General features: G+C 40.0%; 1 protein-coding gene across 5 annotated transcripts in view; it reads right to left on the minus strand.

The window, feature by feature from the left end:
• Positions 1–23,882, minus strand: part of iqsec1b (IQ motif and Sec7 domain ArfGEF 1b) — a 165,968-nt gene that overhangs the window by 75,007 nt on the left and 67,079 nt on the right. For 4 of the 5 annotated variants that reach the window (XR_010914386.1, XM_067503763.1, XM_067503768.1 and 1 more), the window contains exon 3: positions 21,429–21,470. The exons of the other annotated variant lie outside the window; for it this stretch is intronic. Coding sequence is in view for 3 of the 4 variants with exons in the window: in XM_067503763.1 (XP_067359864.1) it covers positions 21,429–21,470 (42 nt within the window). In the remaining variant the exon portion in view is untranslated. The remainder of the gene's footprint in view (positions 1–21,428; positions 21,471–23,882) is intronic. 5 annotated transcript variants of the gene reach the window in all.

Here is a 23,882-nt window from a genome sequence, read left to right on the forward strand (position 1 = left end):
GACCTGCTCCCCTCAGTCTGCATTACGGGCCTCGTTGTTGTGCCACGAATATTGCATGCTGTACAAAAAAAGGATGTGTTTCTGGCTCACCTGCTCTGCCTTGATGGTGCGTTAATTCCTCGCTAACTCTCTGCAGAGATGCCGGCGAGTGATAAACGGCCAGTACTGGACTTCACCTCTAAAGCCAAAGCTCAGGAAACCAATAAAGATGGCCTGTGGCATCCCGGTTCAGCGCTAACAGCCCCCACGAGCCCACTGCAACCCCAAGGACCACTGCCCATGTAATTGCAGCTTTTGTGAGGCCACGAGGAGCCAGCTGAGGTCTGAGGAGACAGCCATTATGTCCTCATGTGGCTCACAAAAGACACTGATTGACAGAGCGGACTCAGGATCTGCAAAGAAGACTGATCTCTTTTCCTCAAGACCTCTCTGAGTGAAGACAGAAGCTCAGTGCAGAGCTCTGGATGATACCCCACACAGCTCTCTTTAACTTGCCTTGACAGTCCAAGGAAGGGTCAATTAAAACTGGTCACATACTGGTAGATGAAGCATCTGCCTCTTACCAATATCATGCAGACATCAGGCAATATTAAAGGACAACTTTGCCAAGTTTATAATTTCTTTCCAAGATTCTAGTTTGGGGAGGCTATGTACATGATTAGTAAGAAAGGTTCCCCTGCCTTCTCTGTTTTAAAATATCTCTGTACTTTTAGCTTAAAAAAACTCCTCCAGGTGATTTAATATGAAGGAGTCTTGTAGCTAAAAGCAGCATCTGAATTATTCTTATTATATCTTATTTTTTTCCAGTCAGATTATGTCTGTTTGCTCATAACCAGTGGTCTCCTCCGTATGACATAATCTAAAGTGAAAAAGTCCTCCAGGCGATGTCATCCGGAGGACTTTTTCAGTTAGAATTAGATTGATGGTTTAATATAGGGCAGGAAGAGGCTTCAAATTGTTCCTATAGAAACATAGGAGGAAAGCAGAAAGTCTGTAAATTCCCCCTATAAGCATTTAGCCCCATAACTGCAAACAAAAATCTTATTCAATTAGACAGCAGTTAAATTCTAATTTCTGACGATTTTGCATTACTGATTAAGGTAATGGTCACCTCTTCTCAATTGAGAGATGATTTGTTATTCATCCAGTGTCAACCATGGTACATTCCCAAAGCTCGCCGGGATGTGTTTGGTTTGATTTGTTTGGTTAACTGCCATGTTCGTATTCTACAAGCTGGAACCAAAAGGGTTTTGCTTAACAAATGTAAACTTCAGTATCATCCCAGATGATTCACAATGTAGGGTGTAGTAAAAAAAAGGACAGGTTTACAGGTTTAAGTGAACACTGAATTCTTTCTGTATATACTTGCCATTAAGAATTAACTTTATATTTAAAATGTGTATCTAAAGCTAAAATGATGCTCAGAAATCCCAAGTTTGTCAGATCAAGTGAATACGTCCACCTCCTCCTCTGTGTTTTTCTGTTGAGCTGTGTAAGGAAACAATGAATATATATATATAAATAAATTGTCTCTGGTCCATCTTACAGCCTTAATAATGTATAACCAAGCATGTTTGTGGACATCAGAAAAGGCAACTGATGACTTTACTGTTCCTTTATTCTAAAAAGTAAAATATACAAGACCATAAAGCTAGGAAGTATGGATATAACCGAAAACAGAAAATACGTCTTTTGGACTGATGGAAATTTGACTCCATGTTTAATCAGCAGCTGGACCACATTAAACATGTTATTTATTTGAGCCATGATAACAGTGGTACTGTCTGAGGCAATTTTCAGAGCTAGGAAACATTTAGCAGCTCTTTCCCAGACACTGCTTATCTCCATCGACCACTGCAGCCTCGCAGTCATCTGGACTGAGGATTAATCTGCTTTGAGAGCATATTAGTAAAGCCTTAGAGCTGTGCTCCCTCTAGTGGATTTCTGCCCTAAAGACCAACACTGGTGATTAAACACATCAGCAGAGGTGTGGTCACACTTGTCAGCGTGCTCCACATGAGCTAAGGCTGTTGTGACAGACCGGTGTTTAGTAATTTCTCACAAGGATTCTCATAAAATTAATGATGACATTCATTCATAGCAATTAGGGCTCTGAGAGCAACATATATATCAGAGGGTTGCTGAAACACATTTAGCTATTTTACTGTCAAAAAACACATCAGATCCTTTAGTTAATGCACAGAAGTATTATCACTAAAAATCAAGATTAGCAAAAGTACACGTAATACACTGGAAATGGTGTCTAAACCTCTGACAATTCATCAGTTGACTGACAGCTGACTGTGTGTTGCTAGGAGATGAGCTGTCACCTTCCAAGGCATTCTACTAGCCACTAGTTTGAGAAGCACTGGTGCCAGATGTACAGTATTTATTTGATAATTTAGCCCTTTGCCAATATGATCCAATTAAATCTTGGCTAACATTTCTGGTACTACTGCCAACCTCTTAGAAACTTGCAGTTATTTAGTTATTTGTGGTCGGAGCGTCATATAGTTCTCTACAAGTTAGATTGGATTATTACAGCACTGATGCTGTGTAGGCTAAGTAACTGGAGACAACTGCAGTAAAGTTGATCACATATGGATGTGCTGTGAACCACTGTACAACCTTCAAACCTCTGCTTATTCACTTATTAAAGGTGATGTTAAAATGTCAAACCATACCATAGATTTCTGTAACGCAGCAGTTGCATACTAGTACTGAGCACAAATAAATCCCAAGGATGAAGAAACCTGAATTGCTATTACACAGGGTTTGGAGTCACGCTTCCATCTCCCTACATGTAATTTTAGCAATACATGCAGAATAATAATGCACCTATGTAGGGCCAGTACAAATGTTTCTTCACGATCAGAACTTTAAATTCGGATGCAGGAACTAGCTCAGTGTGCATTAAATGTTATGTTGATAACAAAAAGTGATCATTTGTTTGACTTCTTTTGCCTATTCGGTATAAGAGGATGCAAATGTTTGCAATTTTGCAATAATTATTGGGCGTCCTTCACAGTTGGAAGCATCCACTGTGTTGTGGATGTGGACCTTTGTAGACCAAAGCTAGTTTGTCTAGTTTCTAATATTACCTCACTTTCCCATTGGTTGTGTGGTGCTAAGCAACATGTACCAGCAATGTTGCCCCTGGCCTATAAAGCCATTGTGTGTATTGACGTATTTTCCAGGATTCTGAGATATTTTCCTGTTGTCATTGCCCCTGGCAGGCAGAGCTGGACCAATCCTGTTTTTGAAGTACTTCTAAGGGGCAAATATGTTAGGTGACACCACAAACGAGATGAAAGGTGAAGCAAAATGCCAGCGGAGCCTCGCTGCTCAACCTATAATCCGCAGACTGGACCCATATGCAGCCTTTTAATACCCCACTTCAAAACAAATAGAGACCATCATCTTGTTACTGAGCACTGTCAAAATTAAATGACAATGAAAAAAAACAAACAAACATCCGGTTTATTAAATTAAGACACATGCTTTGAAGAGGCAAATTTTTTATTTTTTTTTCTCTTGCCCAGATTCTTTAGAAAATCGTGTAAATGGGAGGACACCAGCAGGGCAGTGAGGGTGCAATCTATCTATGTAACACTGCGGCTTTTTCATGCCTCTGAGTACAGGTATCATCCGATAGAGGCTGCGGAAAAGTGCAGAGTTGTGAGGTTGCGTAGTTTTGCCCTGAGTCAGCCTGTCAGCACAAAGCTGGGCATCTGACAGTGAAAAGGCTAAAATATTGTATTTACCATATGTTTGATGCAAGGACTTCAAAGGAAGTCTAATACATATTTGGAGGTCTGGAGCCTATTCATGCAGCCATCATGTGTATAAATAAAATGTGACTTCAGCTCAGACACATGCATCTAGAAACATGACCCAAACGTCCCCAGGCTCTACATTTGATGTCAATCAATAAAGTAAAGTCGAATCTACACAGTTGTAATGATTAATGCAAATCTGTTTTAGGCAATATCCTCGGACCAGAAAATGATCATTTTCTCTGGGAGAAACTCTTATGTGGCTTAAGTGAATATAAGTGAATATAAACGATAATGTGGGTTGTTTTCAGTCATTACTGCACTTTGAAAAATGTACTTTATATGGAGTAGCAGGTGTAAAGTAAAGAAAAAAAAAACTAAAAGACATAAGCGGTGCGCCCACGTTCAGGAAATAAGCTGCGGAGTCTAAAATTGTTCCTTCTTTCAAAAACTAACTGAATATAAATCATAGCTAATACACTAAAGGACAGTGTATAATATAAAAGCATTTACAATAACATTTCATTTAAAGTTGTAAAAAAACAAAAACAAAACACCATATATTCTCAGCATTTCAATCAATATTCTCAGACATGTAATAAACTCTGTTTTCCATTAAGTTTAAGCTGGAATAGTTTTTTTTTTTTTCTCCCAGAGACCTCAGTCTCTCTTCCTGCTGCTTTTAAAGGGGAGGTGATGAACAGATATGATTGATCATTATTAAAGCCTGCCCAGACTCCACCTGCTCATAAAGCATTCTTCCCAATAATAATGTAAACTGCATGGCTTTAATATGCTGTATAAAACAATGTAAGAGGTCAAAATTTCAAGGGATCTTTGGACTCATTCATAGTGCCCGAGGATTTAGCTTGGACCTGCAGCTACTTCAGCAATGCAGGACCAATAAATTATCATGCCCAAATGAAATGATAATTTTTTTGCTAATACCTCCTCTTTTCATTTTTTTTTGTGGTTTATACACAAAACTTTATACTTAAAAAAAGTTCCTGGGGCATCCAACCAAAACGGTTGTCCAGCCGTCCGTTCAATAATAAAGAGTCGTTGCTTCTTGTGTTGATTAATTGTTTGCGGGGGGCCTGGTGGATCAGTGGTGGAGCATTGGGTTGGGATGCAGAAGACAGCGGGCTCGAATCCCCACCTAGCCGCCAAGGGCAACCTTGGTGCCGGTCACGAGCCCGGATAAAAATGGGAGGGTTGCAGCAGGAAGGGCATCCGGTGTAAAAACGCACCAAATCGTCGTACAGAACATATTCCGCTGTGGCAGCTCCTGAAGGGACGAGCCAGAGGCTGTTGATCTTTTTAAAAATTGCAATGTTATTGAGGATTAGGGTCTCTGTAAGGCCACTGCATTTCAGAGAAGGTTACTCCAGTACTTGTGTGCACACACATTCTCCATTATTTCTTTTATGGACGTAGGGTTTTGTATTCAGAGCAAGTTTTTGGCTCAGGCCCAGAGAAAACTGCCCTACCTCGAGTTAGGAGCATTAAAGGAGCACCCTCACACTCTCCTGTACATACTCATGGATCTGAAGATATGATCGGATCCAACTCATGTGCCAAAAGATGTGTGTCTCTAATTTATTTTTGTCCTGACAAAATGTATTTATCTGAAAAAGATTAAAGTTTCATAAGGTTGTTCTGCGGGCAAAGCCCTACACACTCTACTGTAGAGCCACTTTAATCTGGATCACCTTATCTCATGTCTTTACCGTTACAGTGCTTTTGGACAACGCTGCAAAGCGGAGTTTGAAGTCACATCTCTTTTCACACCAGTGAACTTTTGCCATTTTTAAATCCCAAACTTGCACAGCTGTCGCTTCAGTGAGCAGCCAATTTGGAATTTCCAAATGTCAGGATTTCCCCCACCTGAGAGCAGCATCAGAGCCAGTGATCATCAAGAGATAGCAGAAAGTTTTTTAAAAAAAAAACCCAGATCCAGATTAACTGCAATATCAAATCAAGCTGAGGTCTATCGTACTTTTACATGTCAGCCAAATTATTGTGGCAATTAAAGATAAAAGACAAACCTATGAAGAAATCTGAGAACAGCTCAGCAGAAAATACAAAGATGTTTTTAGTTTGAAGAATGGTTGAGTCTAAAAAAAATGCCACAAAATAGAACAAGCCCACACCTCACAAAAAAGAAAGATTCAGTTTACAATAATAAAGCAAAAATAGAAACAGATTCACAAATTTAGGAAGCAGAAACTGGTGTTTCAGCATCTTTATTTTTAACCTAAACCATCAAACAATTTGCTAAATTAACCAAACGCATAATGTAAGTGTGCAATGCAGCATTAGGATCAGTGTTTTTCTGTCAAAGAGCAGAGTGATGATACTTTCTGATGCTGTCATTGGTAGCAGACAGCTTGGCCTGCAACAGTGAACTGTAATAAACACCAAAGGCCATCACATTATCCCCTGCATGCGATTACAGCCAACGGATGACAGCTCCGGCCAAAAGAGGCTGGATCACTATAATCACGAGCTGTGTGCACAGGTACAGCCAGTGCGTTCGTGTGTGTTTAGCGTGGCAGCACTATGGTTGCTGGAATTTGCTTCTGTGCAGATTTATGGAAATACGAGGCCACTTTGATCTCTGGTACTCTCAGCTGTGCTCTGCAGCACTGCCATGAAAGAGACTTTACAATTAGATCAATTCCACACCAACAGTGGTGGCAGGAGAGCGAATAAAGAGCCTCATCTATTTATGGCTTCTTCCCGCACGCCGACAGTGCTTATATGAGGTTGCTCTTAATTAGCTGGGAGGGTCTCTAGTTTTATGTACCATCTGACAATTTCCAGCTGTAATTACTACTGCTTACTAAAATCAGCCGTGTCCCCATGTGCTTACAGAGCTGTTATATCACTGTGGCCAACAACAACAGCAATCCTGCAGCATGCTAAATATACACAGATCTGTCTCTCCAGCGCCATGAGGCTAAAACACCAGGGCGGGTTGGAGCTGTTTTTAGCTCCTCTAAGGCGCTTTGCCTCTGTTTATTTGGTGGTAAAACTACAATGAGGATGGGACCCAGAGAACAACAGCATTTAGGATTACATTACCACATTAAGTTCATGATTTAGTCATTTACTCCATGAGTTTAAAGCCAAGCACAAAAGGCTGTTTGATGCCAAAGATATCTTTCAAGTTGTAAGGCTGCACAGTGAATAAGGCATTAAAGTTCAATGAGCTGGGCTATCTAAATATTTTAGAGGCCCATTTATTATAAACAAGGGGGCAGACATCTCTAGATGGAATTACCTTTGTGATAACTATACTGTAGGTGGGGAACAATGTTGATAGCCAAAGGTCCTGAAGCTCGGTGAAAACATGCTGACAAAGATGTTTGTCCAATCAATCCAGCACACAGCAGTCCAGCTGTAGCTGCTTTACTTGATAAAGCTGTCATCAAGACTGATATTGTGTACTGTGCGACATTATTACAATACTGTGTACAGTGTGCACACACAGTTAGGAGACAGCAAGATAAATGACAGTACATTCAGTCCCACCATTCGCTATCCGACGGCATACTTTCTCAATAATTAACGGACATTTGAACCTAATAGTTCAGAATTTCTCTGAAGAGTCCTCATTGGAAACAATTGGCCGTTTTTATTACTGGGTTCTGATCGTGTCCAAAGATAAATGTAGTCTGAAAGTTGTGTGCTAGTGTCCACAACACCACAAAAACCACAATACACACCAAACCCTTCAAATACAGCCAGTAGATGAAGGTGTGTAACTTATAAATCAAATCAAATCACACAGCAATAAAGTTCCAATTCTCAGCTTTGAGTAGGTTTATATCAATAAAGAAATGACTGTGCGGGAGATAGAGCCCTATGGTGCCCAAAGTTTAGGGGTTGAAAAGTAACAAAAAGTCTAATATTTTTGCACACAAGTGATACTAAAACAAACTGAGTCAACCTAAATATCTGCTCGTTAAACTAAGCCCCCAGTGACAGAGAACAGAGCAATAAAAATACAAAAAACTGACTGTTAATCAAAGCTGATCTTACTGAAATTAAAACTAATCAGTCAGTTGTGATTTCCATGATTGGAAATCAAACTACTGTCAGACGGGACCAATCAGAGAAGAACTGCTTAACACCGTCTGAAATTATGATTAATAGCCAACAGCAAAAGTAACCTCGTACTCTTTTTAAGTACAAACCTAATTTCCAAAAAAAAGTTGTGGGGCTGGGTAAAATGGAATGTAAAAGGAAACACTAATTGAATTGCAAATTAATTAAAGCCTTTCTTTTTTTTAATGTAAAAAGTAAAAACAAAACATATCAAATGTTGAAACAAAGAAATTATTTTGCTTTTAAAAAATATTGACTCTTTTTTTTTTTTTTTTAGTACAAGAAATGTATCAAAAACTTGTTTACCCCAGTGTTGCACAACTCACACACTATAAGCATTTGGAGATTAAATATTTTCCCCCTTTTTTATTCAATTCACATCTTGACTCATCAGGCCACAGGAAAGTTGTTATGAAAAAGTTCACACAATTGTACAGATTCATGCAATATAAATATTGAAGATGTATGAAGTTTTTTGAGCTATGATCATTTGTTCACAACAGTGCTGATCAAATGAACAGCACTAATCTGCAGCTGGCCAACACTCACCGGGAGCAACTAAGTTGGGGTTCAGTGTCTTGCTCAAGGATATTTCGACATGTGACAAGAGGAGCCGGGGATCGAACCCACAACTGCGAGATTGGTGGACGACTCCTCCTGCAACGCAGTCACCCTCATGTGTAATGTATTTACAAGTACGCAAACATTTGGATGTAATTACGTCTGTGTAGTTTATAAATTGAATGACTAGCATGGTTAGAAAATAGGTGCAAAATGAGAAATTAACCTTTAGCCAGCTCAACTGAGGGGTCGACCACGTTTTCTGACAAATTATAGATATATATTTTATTGTCTGATTTATGCCCATCAACTAAAATATGATTGACAAGAAAATAGTGGCAAAACAAAAAAACAAAAAAATAAACGGTCAACCGCTACAATCCCAGTTCAACTGTTGTTAATCTGTGATATTGTTGATGCCGGTGCAGAAACTTTAACATATCTGTTACAGTCTAATAAGAGGCTTTTCCAGGCTGGAACAAATTCTGGTCTATTGTATATGTTAAAGAAGTTTAGTGTTGAATTAGACACTTTGTGATGAGTAGACACTGGTCTCTGATTAACTTTTATGTTACTAAAATGACAAAGAAAAAGAGATTAAAATCATCTGCATTTATACCAGAGCTTCCATTGACACAGTCGTGAGCAGACCTGGTCACTCAGAGGAACTCAGTGTATGGACACACTGAGGTTGGGAGAAGGGAATCCCCCAATCTGATTTCCACACTCTTGTGTCACTACAGATTGGATTAGCTCTGCATTGGTCTTTGTAGCTTGTGTAAAAATGGACGAGAAGCTGATCACAGGAACTGGAAGCATCCATAATTCTCCTAAAACATTGCTTTGAAAGACTGAGGGAACAAGTCTTAGACAAGGCTGGAATCACTGTGTTGGGCTCCGATGCTGTGACTCAAGGAGAACGGTGTGTGTCTTTATGAGCAACACACACACACACACACACACACACACACACACACACACACACACCTACACTGCAGATGCATTTATACCACACAGGAAAATACTACAGATGAAAAAAATAAAAATAAAAACTAACACAATGCATTCTCAACTGTCAGAATTCCAACCCAGCCATATGTGACCCTGTGCTGGGATGGGTCACATGATCAGCTCCAGCAGTCTGAACAAGCTACAGCTTTGCAACTGTGCCCGATTCAACAAATAAGAGGGGGCTGCATGGTAATATGATGAGAATAAGGCTTAGTTGAGGAAGGCCCGGAGTGGAACAGATGGAAGTCTTCTTACGCATCCAGCACTAGTTAAGCCAAAAATATGACCTGTGAGACTCCCTGGATGTCAGATAAATTAAAGATTATAATGAGCATGCCGGGACAAGTAGATGAGCTTTGTAGACAGACTGGTAGGGGTATTAACAAAGAGGTCAGCATGCCTCTGCAAAAAAAACCAAAAAACCAACAACCAAAGTCTGCATGATATTGGTCAGAGTGGGTTATACCATGCAGTAAAAGCCCACTGTATACAACCACGTTAGAAATACTCAGGTAGAGTAAGTGCAGAGTCTGTCTTGAAGACATGAACAAATGAATAAACACTTTCCACTACATTTAGCTTAAACAATGAATCTGTGCTCATTAATCTGTTGTAGTCAAGTGAAAAAGTTAGCATCCGTTCACACTGAAATTTCAATGTTTTTTTCCCAGCAACATAATGTACAGTCACCTTGTACAGATGTTCCTGTCAGGATCTTAGGTTAAGGACCCAAGTGAGGAGACAGTGAGGGTATGCTTTTAAAAAAAAAAGTTTATTTGACATGGGTATAGGGAGAAAACAGATTGCTCTGTAAAGGGAACAGGGGGCAAAAACAGGGATTCATGCATTTTAAAAAATAGCTTCTAACATTAAATAACCAAAAAATGTAACCATTTACCACAAACCTAAAATTTAAGAGGGAAGAGATCCAAGGAAGCCAATTGCAACAGTGCTAAGAGAAAAGAAACAGGATACAAACATAAGGGGGCTGTCAGGTAGCAAAACAACGATCTGGACAAGTTTAACTTAACCAAATTCAAGAACAACCAGGACCGAGGCTAACTGATAAACTAAAAAGGATGCCGGACAGGAACAGATCACAATAAGTAAACACGTTAAACCAAACAGCATACAGGAACAGAGGCCGACTGACAGGGATCAAACGAAACCTAGTGCGTAAACAGGAACCAACAGACCAAAGAATATACAGACAAACACCAACAACCAGATACTTAACAAGCAGAGAGACGGGGATAAACAAAGGACCAAACATCAGACCAAAAATGAGACCAAAAACATAAGTGTCAAGCAGAAACAGAAGCCCGGAGCCCAAGGCACAATGTCCAGGAGTACAGAGATCACAGATCCGGAGTCCGAGCAGAGTCTCGGAGCGTGTTGCAGACAAGCAGGTCAGACAGTTTGGCAAGCAGGTTAGCAGGTTAGCAGGCAGGTAACAGGTAACCTCAAAAAGCTCAGTACAGAAACCACATCGAAGGCTCACTGTCAGCATGCAAAGACACAATCCAGCAGGGGACTGTGGGAAGAGCTGAGTTTAAAAAGACTGGAGAACAGGAGCAAACAATCAGAGTTGATGATTACTAGTGAAGTCTGCCGAATTATGGAATGGGAAATGTGGCAGCAACTGCGAAAAAAAAATAAATAAATAAATAAAAGTCCAGGACAGGAGGTGAAGCTGGTGAAAGGAAAAACTGAAATCCAGGCCCAGATCACGACAGTTCCTTCATCATCAGAAGTAACAAAAATGGTCAAAAGAACTAAGTTGTAGTAAAACAATGAAAATGGTATCAGTGCAAAAAGTTACTTCTCTCTTGATAAACCCTCTAAATAATAATTTTAATATAAAAATTAGATATCTAATCTTCAAAGAAGATCCTCAGCTAATGCTTAGTGAGTGCCACCAGGTGTGGTAAATCGGGCCTGCAGGAAGTCCCTGGAATTAAGGTCCATATCTCCACAATCAAGCAGCCTGCTCAAGTCTGAATCGCTGGATTTTAATTTTTTCTAATGATGTTGCTGCTGCCTTGGACATTATTTGTCCATAGGTATTTATAATGCTATAAAACACTGTTGCTGTACTACTCTGTGACTAATGACTGGGATAAACCAGTACCTTCTACGAAGGATTAGGAGAGAACAGAGCTTTGGATCTTCTCTATATGTGTCCACATAGCATTTGTAGCATCCTAACTGAAAGTCATTAACAGTAAAGGTCAGTGCTTCATTGGACTCCTGGGCAAATCAATACCAACCCAATGGCCTGCAAACACTGTCTATGACTAGAGTAATGCACAGCAGTTTATTTATTAAATGAAAGTTTCAATCCACAGGAAATGCATTTGTTAGACACATGCAAAGAAATATTTTCATATTTTTGTTTTATTGTTGAGTATTGCTTGGATCTGTGAATAACTCATGCTGGTCCAAGTTTTCTCACAAAATTTTAAATTCCAATTTTTGTAGTATGTTGTAATAATAGTAGCACATAGTTCTTATACTTAGTTCTAATATTTAGAGACTGATATTGTACTAAACAATGCTTGACTTTTTTAAAGTGTGTCACTGGCTTCTCTCACGTGTGCGTATTTGCACACAGAGGCTCAGTGTACTGTGATGGGAAGGCAGGAGGGACTGGTCAGCGTGTCTCTATGGAAACCACTGGCTGCGTTGGGGGGAGGTTCAACGGTAGAAATGGCATCGGGGAATCACATGCTGTCTGTGCTCCTGATCCAGTCCTGGTGAGTCCTCCTCAGCTGATGGATGAGCAGGTACAGGCCCCAATCACATCTAATACTGCAGCACAGGAGCTGCTCTGACAGTCACACTCATCACGGAGTCCATGATCCAACTCTTTCTCCTTAATTATACCTTTCTATACAACTAACCTACATTTGCAAATGCATTATGTAGGGAACATATTTGCAACTGGATTAGATTTTCTGTCACCAAATGGAGGATAAATAGTTAATGACCCTAAGGATCAGTCAGTCCTTATAAACCTACAGGCCTACGGGTAAGTTGTAGTTGGTCTACAGAACCATTACTAAGACTCACTGGTGTAATAGAAACATTGAACCTAGTGTCTCGACATGTTTACTGACCTTTAAATAAAACCACAATGCTGCACTTTGTAGGCCCACTTTGACAACAAGTTCTTGTCAGTAAATTTTAGCGGTGCCTTCTTTACCAAGAATACGTTGCATCACAACACAATCCACCCAGCGTATTATGTTCCTTGAAAAATTTCAATCTTACGAGACAGGGTTGCATAACCAGTCCCTTAACACACATTCACTGCTCCCCATATAATGGGTATGCAATGATTCACTCAACAGAGAGCATTAAATTAGGATTTGGGATGGTAATCATCATCATATTGTGATATTACTGACAAGTGACTGCCCTATAAAATGTAAGTGATAATGGTGTCTCAGCATCTGCTGATGAACTGGTCTCTGAGGAGAGCAGCTGGTGGCACCTTGTAAAAACACAAGGAACAATTCAGCTGAGTTACACTACGCTACAGAAAAAGAAAGAAGTGTGATGCAAAAGATGGGAAGGGGTGGCCACATGGTCTTAACACAAAAATAAAAGGTTGCGCCATCACTCAGTAGATAACATGACTGCTGAATATGTTTTGCATGTATCACATGCCATTGTGCTCTGCTGCACATTCCTCCCATGAATACGCACCGTGCGAAACGACTGGACCTTGGTGACATGACAAGGGGCAAGATGGAAGGAGGCGCTGGGATATCAGTCACAGACAAGGCCTTTACAGCAGTTGTCATGACGATAGCGATGGCTGAAAACAATGAGAAGCTCTTCCCTCTACAGAGACTTGCTGACATTCACTCTACTCAGACACAAATAAGAAAGGATCAGTGCCTGGGCTGCAGGTTCGACCACCTCTAGCCCCTTGGTTCCCTGCTGATCTTAAAGGTTGGGTGATGTTCTCAGTCTGCTCATAAAGCTTGTCAGCTTGAAGAATATGTTGGATCAGTCCCTGCATGTACTCACTTGCTGGTGTACATTTGATTTGATAAACTGCTCCCTCAGCAGCAGGAGATGAGTAAAAGCCCCAGGGGGCATCATCTTGCTACTGCGGTACAAACACTACACATCTTTAGAGACATGCACTGAGGAGGGAAGTATTTCTGGTCTTATGAATCATTAAAGGCCATATGTTTTGTTAAATTGAAAGAAAAAATAATTGCACACTAAAAATTTAAATTTGAAATCTAAAATATTGTTTAAAAAAAAAAAGAAAGAAAAGAAGCTAAACCAAGCTATAGATGCATTTAAAAAGTTTGTCTATTCAAACTGTAATTGATTAGAATAGATATTACTTTGCATTTCTATTTTATTTTATAAACATATTTCAGACTTTAATGACAGTTTCACACATTTTCCTCAGTTACACCTGTTTTTTTCCCCAGGTACAAATTAAATGTTTCAGTTTTGGCCCTTTAAGGGCACAGGGGGCAAGATAAACAGGGATAGGGGTCTGCTCTCATTAGCTACTCTGAGTGGGTGTGGAAACTGAGAGCCGCTATTAAATGAGTCCCAGGGCTAAAATAGTATAGACCAAAGGATCAATAAGCTTTCACATTATCTATTCTGCTATCAGTATGGGAGAAATTAAGATAATAGATGTCCTCATTTTCATTGTTGCTACTTAATGTTGCAATGCAAGCAATGTTGGACCTGTTACAAACATCTGTGTTAGGGTTTAGTGTCTTGCTCAAGGACACTTCGACATGTGAACAAAGGAGGCAGGGATCAAACCAACAACTGCAGGATTGGTGGACAACCGCTCTACCTTCCTGTGCCACTGTTGCCCACAAGTGATGTCATCCTTTATGAATTATTCTTTGGAAAATAGACTAGATTTTGCAACTTGTCCCATGTATCAAACAGCTGTGGTTGCCACAGAGAAGCTTGGGGTTGACACAGCTGGGGATCATCACTTCGGTCCAGCAGAGACAGACTAGTGTGAGCGTGAGCCCACAGAAAGCAACCGATAAGATTGTACAGAAAAACGGCATAAAGCATAAACACGAATAAAAAAAAAACAAAACAAGTTTGATCCAGAAAAACCCGCAGACATCGCTGTGATCTTGCAGAAAATATTTGGGCTGAGAAAACAACCCAAATATTGATTCAAAAGAGATCATCAGATCGTACCTCACACCGTCTCATGCTGAGAGAAAAATCTCCCTGCTTCTAATGCCTGGGCAGAATGAGCCTAATGGTCTATTACATAACAGGTTTATAAGTAGGAGATTAGTTTATGATGAGTACTGCTGGACATGACTGCCGGGATATTGCCAATAATGTCCAGTTAGTTGACAGTTCTATTTTTGTGCCATGTTTTTTTTTTCACAAGATGTGCTTTAGCTCATAGCCTGTGATTCTTTAAAGCTTTGGTGCTCTGAGGCTTGTCTTTAAGATGGTTGTAGGGAGGGAGAAGGTGGTGGAGCTGCTGCAGCATCAAATAAAGAACAGACATTTGGGCCCAGAAGTGGAGGTTTTTTTTTTTTTCCCACAACAACATTCGAACACATCACTCCAGTTACCGCATTAGCCAACTCGCAATCAGAACAAACATGAAGTGAGATGGGAAAGATGCTTGATCACAAGATGGTCCAGTGCAGTATAGATGTCAGCTCACGGAGCGTGAGGTCTGTGTGACCAAACCTATTTACTGTAGCAGATTGTCTCACTGGTTTGCTAATCACCTCTACGCAGCGGCAGCAGGAAGTGCAGGAGTGAGTATGCACTTACAGTGATGGACTGTGTGTGTTTTCTACTTGCCGTTGTGGGTGATAAGAAAAAAGTTGTTAAAGGGTCAACCCCGTCTCTGTGGACACCGTCTTCCCCCTCCAGATGTCCTGCCTCACAGTCACAACAAAAGTCAAAAGTAAGCCCAAACCCAACAGGCTATAGGACAGTTTTTACGTGTCATTTTACTGGCACAATTGTAAATGAAAACTACAACACAATGTATGGAAAAGCTGAAGGTGGTCTGAATACTTTCTGAAGCCACTGCAACTTCAGTGTGTACGGTGCAATGGCAACAGAAAATGATCATACCCTTCTGAAATACTCCAGCCTGAAATCAAAACTCATTCAAATATATTCTCCTACTTGCATTTACACATTTTGCCTCACAGCATAAAAATGCCAAAAGTTCTGAAAATTAATTAAAACATTTGAAAACCTAGAATAACAGGGTTTTAAAATATGACCAGTGACCTCATTTAATTCGCTGTGCTGCCTCCATTTGCCTTAATTACAGCCATCAGTCAGTTTGAATATGTCTCTAACAGCTTTGCTTTGCACACCTAGGATCATTTCCTTATTCTTCCTTGCAGACTTGTATAAATTCAGTCTAATGTAGTGCATGAACTGCTCTCTGCGATTCCATTCACATAGTTTTTAGCTTTAAGTCAAGGTTCAGATTTTGCAACTCAAAGAAATTTCCTTTCCTGTATTAAGTATAGTGCTTTTGGGCCGTGTTTTGGGTAAATGTAACGCTGGCTGCTGAACCACCTGCACATCTTTAGCTGTGTAACAGATGGCTGTAGGTTTTCCTTAAAAAACTCCTCTGGGTGTGTTTGTTAGCATTACAGCAGGTATCATATAGCTTGGAATTGGAGTTGAGTCCAGAGAATTCGAACATGATGTCATCTGTGGCTCACTTGGTAAAGCCGTTGTCTATCGGTGGCAGTCATAGCATCAGTGGAGCTTCAGAAGAAGATTGTAACAAACCACCTGACATACAGGCAAACTTTGCAGCAGACTCACGGTACCTGTCGCAACCTAAAAGACCTGTATGTCTTTCCAAGTAACCATCAGCCTCTTGATTGCTTCCCCGAGCACGTCATCATGGCCCAGTCATCCAGTTTGGATGCTGCTGATGGTATCATACACTTTGCACTTGTTTATAAAGCTCTGCACCGAACTTAGACCAAAAAGACAGTATCCCTTTCCTAACTTGGGTCTTTCCCCGACTTTACTTTTCTTTTTTATTTATTTTTTCCTGCCTTCCCCGAAATGATCAAAAACACAACGATTCATATAAGGTTTGGGTCAGAAAGCCAAGTGTGTGATTAGGAATGTGATTGGTTGGACTTGAATTTATAGTGAATAGTGAATTTGGATTTTATAATTATATATAGTTATAATACTATAACTGTATTTCACCATAATTCCAGACTAGGTCATACTTCAACTACACTACATTTAATTAAGAAACAGCTGTGTATAGTTCAAAATTCATTATCTTTTTTATACTAAGTCTAAGATAATGGTTACGACTCACAGCTATAAGGTTGTGGGTTTGCGTTCCCGACCGACCGTGGCCCTTCTGCGTGGAGTTTGCATGTTCTGCCTGTGTGGGAATGTAAAAATTGCCCAAAGGTTTGAATATGAGTGCAAATGGTTGTGTGTGTTTATGTCTCTTTGTGTTGGCCCTGAGATGGACTGACGATCTTTCCAGCGTGTACCCCCACCTCTCACCCTATGACAACTGGTATAGGCTCATAGTAATCTTCATGAGAACCATGTGCTTCACTTCAATCACAAAAGGTATAATGTATTTTGCACCAATCCAAAATTTTAGCAGCCCCATCTGAGAGACATTTAGTCCTGGCAACACATTAGAGGATTCCTGGCAAGTGAAGTCCCCAAAACCCTCTGCTTCCTCTTGCTGCCAAGTTACACGGGTTTCATTAACTTCATCCTGTCAGAGCAGTCTCTATGTCATCCACAAAAGCAAGTAATAATGTGATGTCTAGTCTCTGGTTTTAAGACAATTAATTTCACCAGTGTAGCCCCTGACTGGTGCTGATATGATGTGAATGGCTACATGATTGTATTAAAGCTATGAATACAGCTCAATTGGAAAATTTGAGACCTGTGTGTTCTGATATGTGTGTGTGTGTGTGTGTGTGTGTGTGGTGGTCACAGTCTGCAGCCGGTACAAGTGTTTGGACCAAAAGAGGGCAGTGTGTTTTCACTCAGTGGGGTTTGTCCCACATTTGCCACTGGACCTCCACTTCAGGGCAAAAGGACGGGGTCGACACATTATTAACCTAAAATCCACCTTCACAATGGTCGACATTAGACCAAAGGCTGAATTATTCATGTTTCAGTCTCTATGTATTGAGATGCTACTTTCTCTTTTGGTCTTACCTTACACATAGAAAAATGTGGTCGATATTTCAGTGTATTTCTGTGCTTTGTCCACAGCTTGTGTTCTCACTGACAACAGTTGTTTTATTGGAAGCCTGTGTTTGGGATGTGTCAGACTCAGCATGGGACCAGTGTCTGTTGGTCAACAGTAGACCCATTCTCAGGCTCAGTAACACCTCATCTCTCCAATCAGGGCTAGAGAGACAGTGATGATCCTGGTAATCTGATTGCTGTTACTTGGTTACTGTACTTTGGACTGGCATTAAATTCTGATTTAACCAACCAGTGTTTTACGGACTGTAAGCAGCAAAAACAGCCTGTTATGACCTAAAGCTACAGTATATATTTAGTGAACTTCCACAAATGTGTTACTTTATCCATATCTGAAACAACATAGTGTCAGAGTCCAAGAAAGTGGTGTTAAGAGACAAACAGAACAACGGGGAAGTTGCTTATTTCCTCACTAAATCAGCTCTAGGTTGGAAACCATGTTGTGTTTATCATATAAAAATGCTGAAGTCAAAACTGCTATAGACCAAGCTGCAAATTACAAACCTTAAGGTAAATTACTGCATTAAATGCACAGTAAGCAATGCTCTTGCTGGTTCATGAAATGATTAGTTTCAGCAAAGCTGTGAATCTTCAAAGAAATATAAAACATTAACACTGATGTACTCAGAGGCAAGAAACTAACAGGCATATTTAGCAAAATATTCTGTCCAGTGTAAATTATGCGCCTATATTCTTTCATTCCCACTTGGATTGAAAACAGTGCATGGCTTTGAGGGGCAAGGCAGGACATCAGCAAGTATTTTAATGTTCATATATACACAATTGATATTTAAAAGAACATAATTATGTAAGATAAGAGCATGATTACAATATGTTGTATTAGCCTAACAAAACACACAGAGATGCAGACAAAATTGTTTGAGAAAAAAACAAGTGAAATAAAAGAGAAAAAAGAAATAAAAACCATAAAAACCAAACTGACTTATCAAATAGTACAACTTTCCTCTATTTAATTAGCCTGAATGACTGATTCCAAGATTCAATACCACTATTATGCAATTATTTATGATGTTTTCTAATCTGCACAGGCCATTTTTATTTGTTGTATTCTTTAAAATATTCAGTTAAATCAAAAATCTAAAGCAAAACCAGATATTTATTTATTTTTCTTGAATAAACAACAAGACCAACCTGACAAACCGATTGAACACACCTTAACCCCCCGCTAAGACTTCAGAGTATAATGAATTATACATCATTAAATCAGTGTTCAATTTACTGAACAATACTGAACTAAGCAAACTCAACAGAACTGAAGGTCTTTACTTTACTATAATGTGCAGTATAGTTTTAAATGTATGTAAATATATGTAAAAAACAAGTGGTTATGTGAGTGAAAGTACGCATTTGTGGGAGTACTGAACGTGTGCCAGGCCCAAAATAAACAAATGCCTCATAGGCATCTTACAGAAACCAAAGTTCTGCCAAACACATGCCTCTGGCACAACACAGAAGTAGCATATCTTCCAGCAAAAGGGGAACAATGAGCCAGACTCAGTGACCAGGAAACAATCATGAGCAAACTATGAACAGGCTGAATCGGCTGTAAAGGACACTACTGGAGCTCCTGCAAGGTGGGGGATACAAATCCCACTTTAAAAAAGTTGGGACATTAATACCACATGGTGCTTTGAATATGCAATTCTTTTAAACCAATAAACGCTGATGCATGTCCTTTCCATTTGTGATCTTAACACTGGTGTGAAAAGGGTGAGCAAATGCTTTGTTTCCAGTTTGCACCTGCAGTTTGTCGATGAGGGACACAGACCATCATCCCCTGCTGGTTATTACGAGTTACTGCTATTGTGGGCTGTGGTCATTGTGGTGAGTTCGAATAGTAATAGTCTCTGCTCTATGTTAACATTGCTGTAAGAAGGGCCGACTAATGTTAGCTGTGGAGGACGTGTGCTCACTTTTTTCTAATTTGGAAATTGTTTTTTGATTCTTTGGGGAAACTGATGTAGACAACTTCCATTCAAGGTGCTACTTCTGAGTTCACTGAATCATTAACCTTATCATTTTTGGACAACCAGGTCCACCAACTCTGCCACAATGAGTCTTTTCATTACTATATATATATATATATATATATATACATACACACACACAATATGGGCAGTTGGCCTATGATGATGCTTAAACTGTGAATTAAAATTATTAGTACAAAGTGCATATCAAAGTTCTGCCTCTATATATATTAGGTCTTATATGCTTTTTTCATAGAATAAATACGTTTTAACACTGTATACTAAATCACAATTAACTGTATAGTGCCTAATTCATTTCTTGTTTTTTGTTGGATGGATTGATTTGAACTACTTTTACTTACTTACGTTACTTTTTATAGCAATGAGTAGCCACCCCCCTCCCCGTGTCTAGCAGGACTCTCTTAGGTCTGTCGAGATATTGCTATCATTGTCACTATGTACACACTATTACCAAATCCTATTAATGTCATGTCACAGCCAGACAACAATGTAATGATGATTAAAATGATACTAATCGAAAAAGCAAATGGCGGCCATTATCATTACAGTTAATTATTTCCCATTGCACTGCACACAAAGAGTGACAGTAAGCTGTGGCAGCCACGTGAACAAAGAATGAAGGGACTGCAGACGAGGCGAGTGTGAAGAGTTCCTACTGATTCTCACAGCAGGAGTGTTTGAGTGCTACACTCTTCTGACTCAACATCAGCATCTCACAGCCCCTCTTAGTGCACAATGATCATTTTATTATTTACAGTTTGCGCGATATGAAAACGCCTTCATTTGACGTTCCGATTTGCAGAAGGGGAAGGTTCACAATGTGAAACACTGACGAGAGCAAACGATGAAACAGGTTTGTAGACATGGTCACGGCGATCTGTCAGCAAATGGTGTGAGCCTCAAATTGAATCACAATTGAACAATTCCCAAGGTCAATGACCAGAACAACTTCATCTTGAAAGGATGTAATGCAATTTGGCCTCGACTCCCACCCCTGGCTCTCATAAAGTGCCAGTGAGAGATGGGAAACATCACTGTTCACCCAGTAACTCTGTCAAACTTAGAACTGGGGGGACCTCACGCCCCTGCCATTCTGCAGTCATTCTGTGAAAGACTGAGAGTTGGCAGAACAAAGAAAGGTCTTTTCTTTCATGGCTGTTAACTACTACTGAATGTTACTTAAAGTGCTTATCAAAGTAAGCTTAGGCCACTGGCACTGGAATGCAACTACCAATTATTTACTCATTATACAGTAAGCCTACATTCTACAGTGCTGACCACTGCTTCCAATGGCAATGGCCACGTCAATAGAGTGACATTAGGACACTTTACTAGTATGTGGGGTTAGAGGTTGTGTAAAAAAGTTCCTGTTCAGAAATATGTGTGATCCAAGCTACTGTCAGAGCCAGTGAAGACTGCCGATCCCAACCTCTGCTTCCTGATTAAAACTGGATAGTCTAAATAGTACCAGAATAGTTCCCCCTTGGCCAAATCACATGGCTCTAACCCTTGGTTTTTGCACATTCACATGTGGTGTAGGTATCCTGATTCACTGTAGTAGTGAGGCGGAGGGAGAAGTGTAGCAGTTTAAACGTAGGCTTTTAAGAGGCGGACTCGATGCTGAGGGTTATGAATTAATTTCTTTGTATTTCTCTGTTAACTAACCCATAAAATATAACCAGATGATTACCTTAGTTTCATGTTGTTCCATGTGGACATTTCCTGACCAAATCTAGAAGAAAAAAAAAAATACAGCTAGTATCACTTCCCCTTAATGTCAATAAGCTAGTTAGTGACAGTCCAACATTTTCGCATTCCTGTTTCCATATTGTATTTAATGCATTGTGTCTTTCCACTAAAAGCTGTGCAGGCGGGCAGCACAGGAGAACAGGTTGTTATCTACTACTGCTAATATTAGTGTATTGTGATTGCAAGCAGAAGTCAGTATTATCATTACATGTGTGTATTGGAAATGCGACCAGGTTTCCAGAGCTGTCCCTGTGTTTTTACAGGCTATGGTTATATCAGGGACTCCACAGCAAGCGAGGCCACCCATTTGGCTTTGAGGAGGTTTAGTGGTCACACGGGCTTGTTGCATTTTATAGGGAAATATTTCAACCGCTACCTCACATGACTGTTTTGAGGGGGAACTCGAGGGAGTGCCTGAAAATGAGGGGTAGGGGTATAAACTATCTGGCCTTAGTAACAATAAAGAATGTGATAATGTTATGAAGCCGCATCCTGGAATAGTAGAGGAGAGGAAAGGTGCTGCTAAATTATCTAGCTACACAGAGAGTGTGTGAATATGATGTATGCTTTACTTCCTCTTCTCTATCAGTCTCTGTCATTGGGACCTGTCTTTTTTCCGTTGTTTGTTTTTTTGGACAAAGTATCTATATTGGTATTGGTATCTGCGATACCAGCCAGGCTTTTACTTGGTGTCGGATCAGGAAGGAAATTAATGGTATTGCGCATCAGTAGTCAGAGATTAAAGGGGCAGCTGTGTCTTAATTGAGTAGATTGCTCACTAATTGCAGGGTCTGAAGTTCAAATGGACATGTCTAAGCATCGTTAGACAAGATACTGAAACCCCTAAGTTCACTTGCACTGCAGCCACTTGCAGGGAATCTCTGTTAATACATGTATCCAGTGAAGTATTCCCACAGCATCAGTGAAGTATTAAAAAAGTAACATGCAACGGTTTTGAGGATGCTTCAACTTTAACTAAACTTACATTAAAAGATGAGTTTTTTTGTGTCCCGACACCCATCCATCATGGCCAGCATTACATTGTTCCAACGCTGATCCCTGTTCGCCACAGCGTTAACACCACCAGGTCTGATTGGCGTATTTAGCCACTAAGTCTCCTAAAAATCGGGAACCTATGCAGCCAAACTGTGACCACAAATAGGTTTGTATAGGGAACACAGTCAATGGCGGATTTTGTCTGATGGAGCATAATTCTGAATGAACAAAGAACTACATTTATAAGCAGAAACACAGTGGCAAGCATGTGGTTTAGGCAGTTGGTGAACATACTGCACAACACTAGAGACCAGAGTCCCATGTGTGGTTAGATTTAGGGAAGAAAATCATTTTCCTTAAAGCTGAGATGTGCTACTTAAGCAAGCACCAGCATGAGACTTCAGCCAGCCCTCGCTCTCCCTGCTCTTCTGCTGTGTGCGACACTCCACCGTACTCTGCGCAGCCCTTAAGGTATTAGCCATTTTACAAGGCCAATTAAAAAGAAACTTCAGAACTTACTAATCAGGAGCAGTTGAACCTTTCGATGCAAATATCTCTACGCTGCTGTGTTTGAAAAATGAAGCCCCACAAACAAATGTATACGTTACATATAGTGGCTTTAAAGTTAAGATGGTTAAAGTAGATACAAATGTATCCCGAGTCCCAGATTTAAATATTCTTTAAATTTTCGGTTTAAATCTTTCGCTACTTAATTTAAAGAAATTTCCTTGAAACATTAAAAAGTCAGCGTGAGGCAGAGTTTTTAACCAAGCTGCAGACTTTCATGATACGGCCACAGAACTAGCTCCTACCTGCTAGTGTTAAAAAAAAAATCCATATGGAGTTGTTTATCTGCAAACTGTGTTATGTTCTGGGATAAAAATTAAAAGCTTGACAGATGTACGGTAGCAACCGAAGTAAGAGGAGTAAGAGGAAAATGTAAAATATTTGCCAAAGTGTTTCCTCCAAACTCAATGGAAGATGTGGGCTTCATTCCACATGGGCTGAATCCTTGCTCGAACAAAACGAGGTCACACTGTAAGAACAACATTTCAGCTGCTGTGGATCAAAACAAGTGATTTAGAAGTAGGCTAATGAATGCAGAACATCACAAACTGTTTCCTCTCGTAGCATTACTATCAAGCATGTGAACCCAACACAAAGTCAGTCAGATTTCCATCTCTGTGCTCAAACAGAAAACACACCCATTGATTTACCCGCTCTGACTCATTATTAATTTTACGCACTGCTAAACAAGACAATAAACACTGTTGTAAATCTCTAATTTCATAACGTCTGCCCTTTTCTCTGGTAGACTTCTGCAGCTCTAAGTAATGATGCAAATTAGCTCCTGTAAAACTCACAGTGAAGCAATAATGTAATCACAGACGGCTTTTAC

This window comes from Channa argus, chromosome 5 (assembly GCF_033026475.1).
Source record: "Channa argus isolate prfri chromosome 5, Channa argus male v1.0, whole genome shotgun sequence".
NCBI lineage: Eukaryota > Metazoa > Chordata > Actinopteri > Anabantiformes > Channidae > Channa > Channa argus.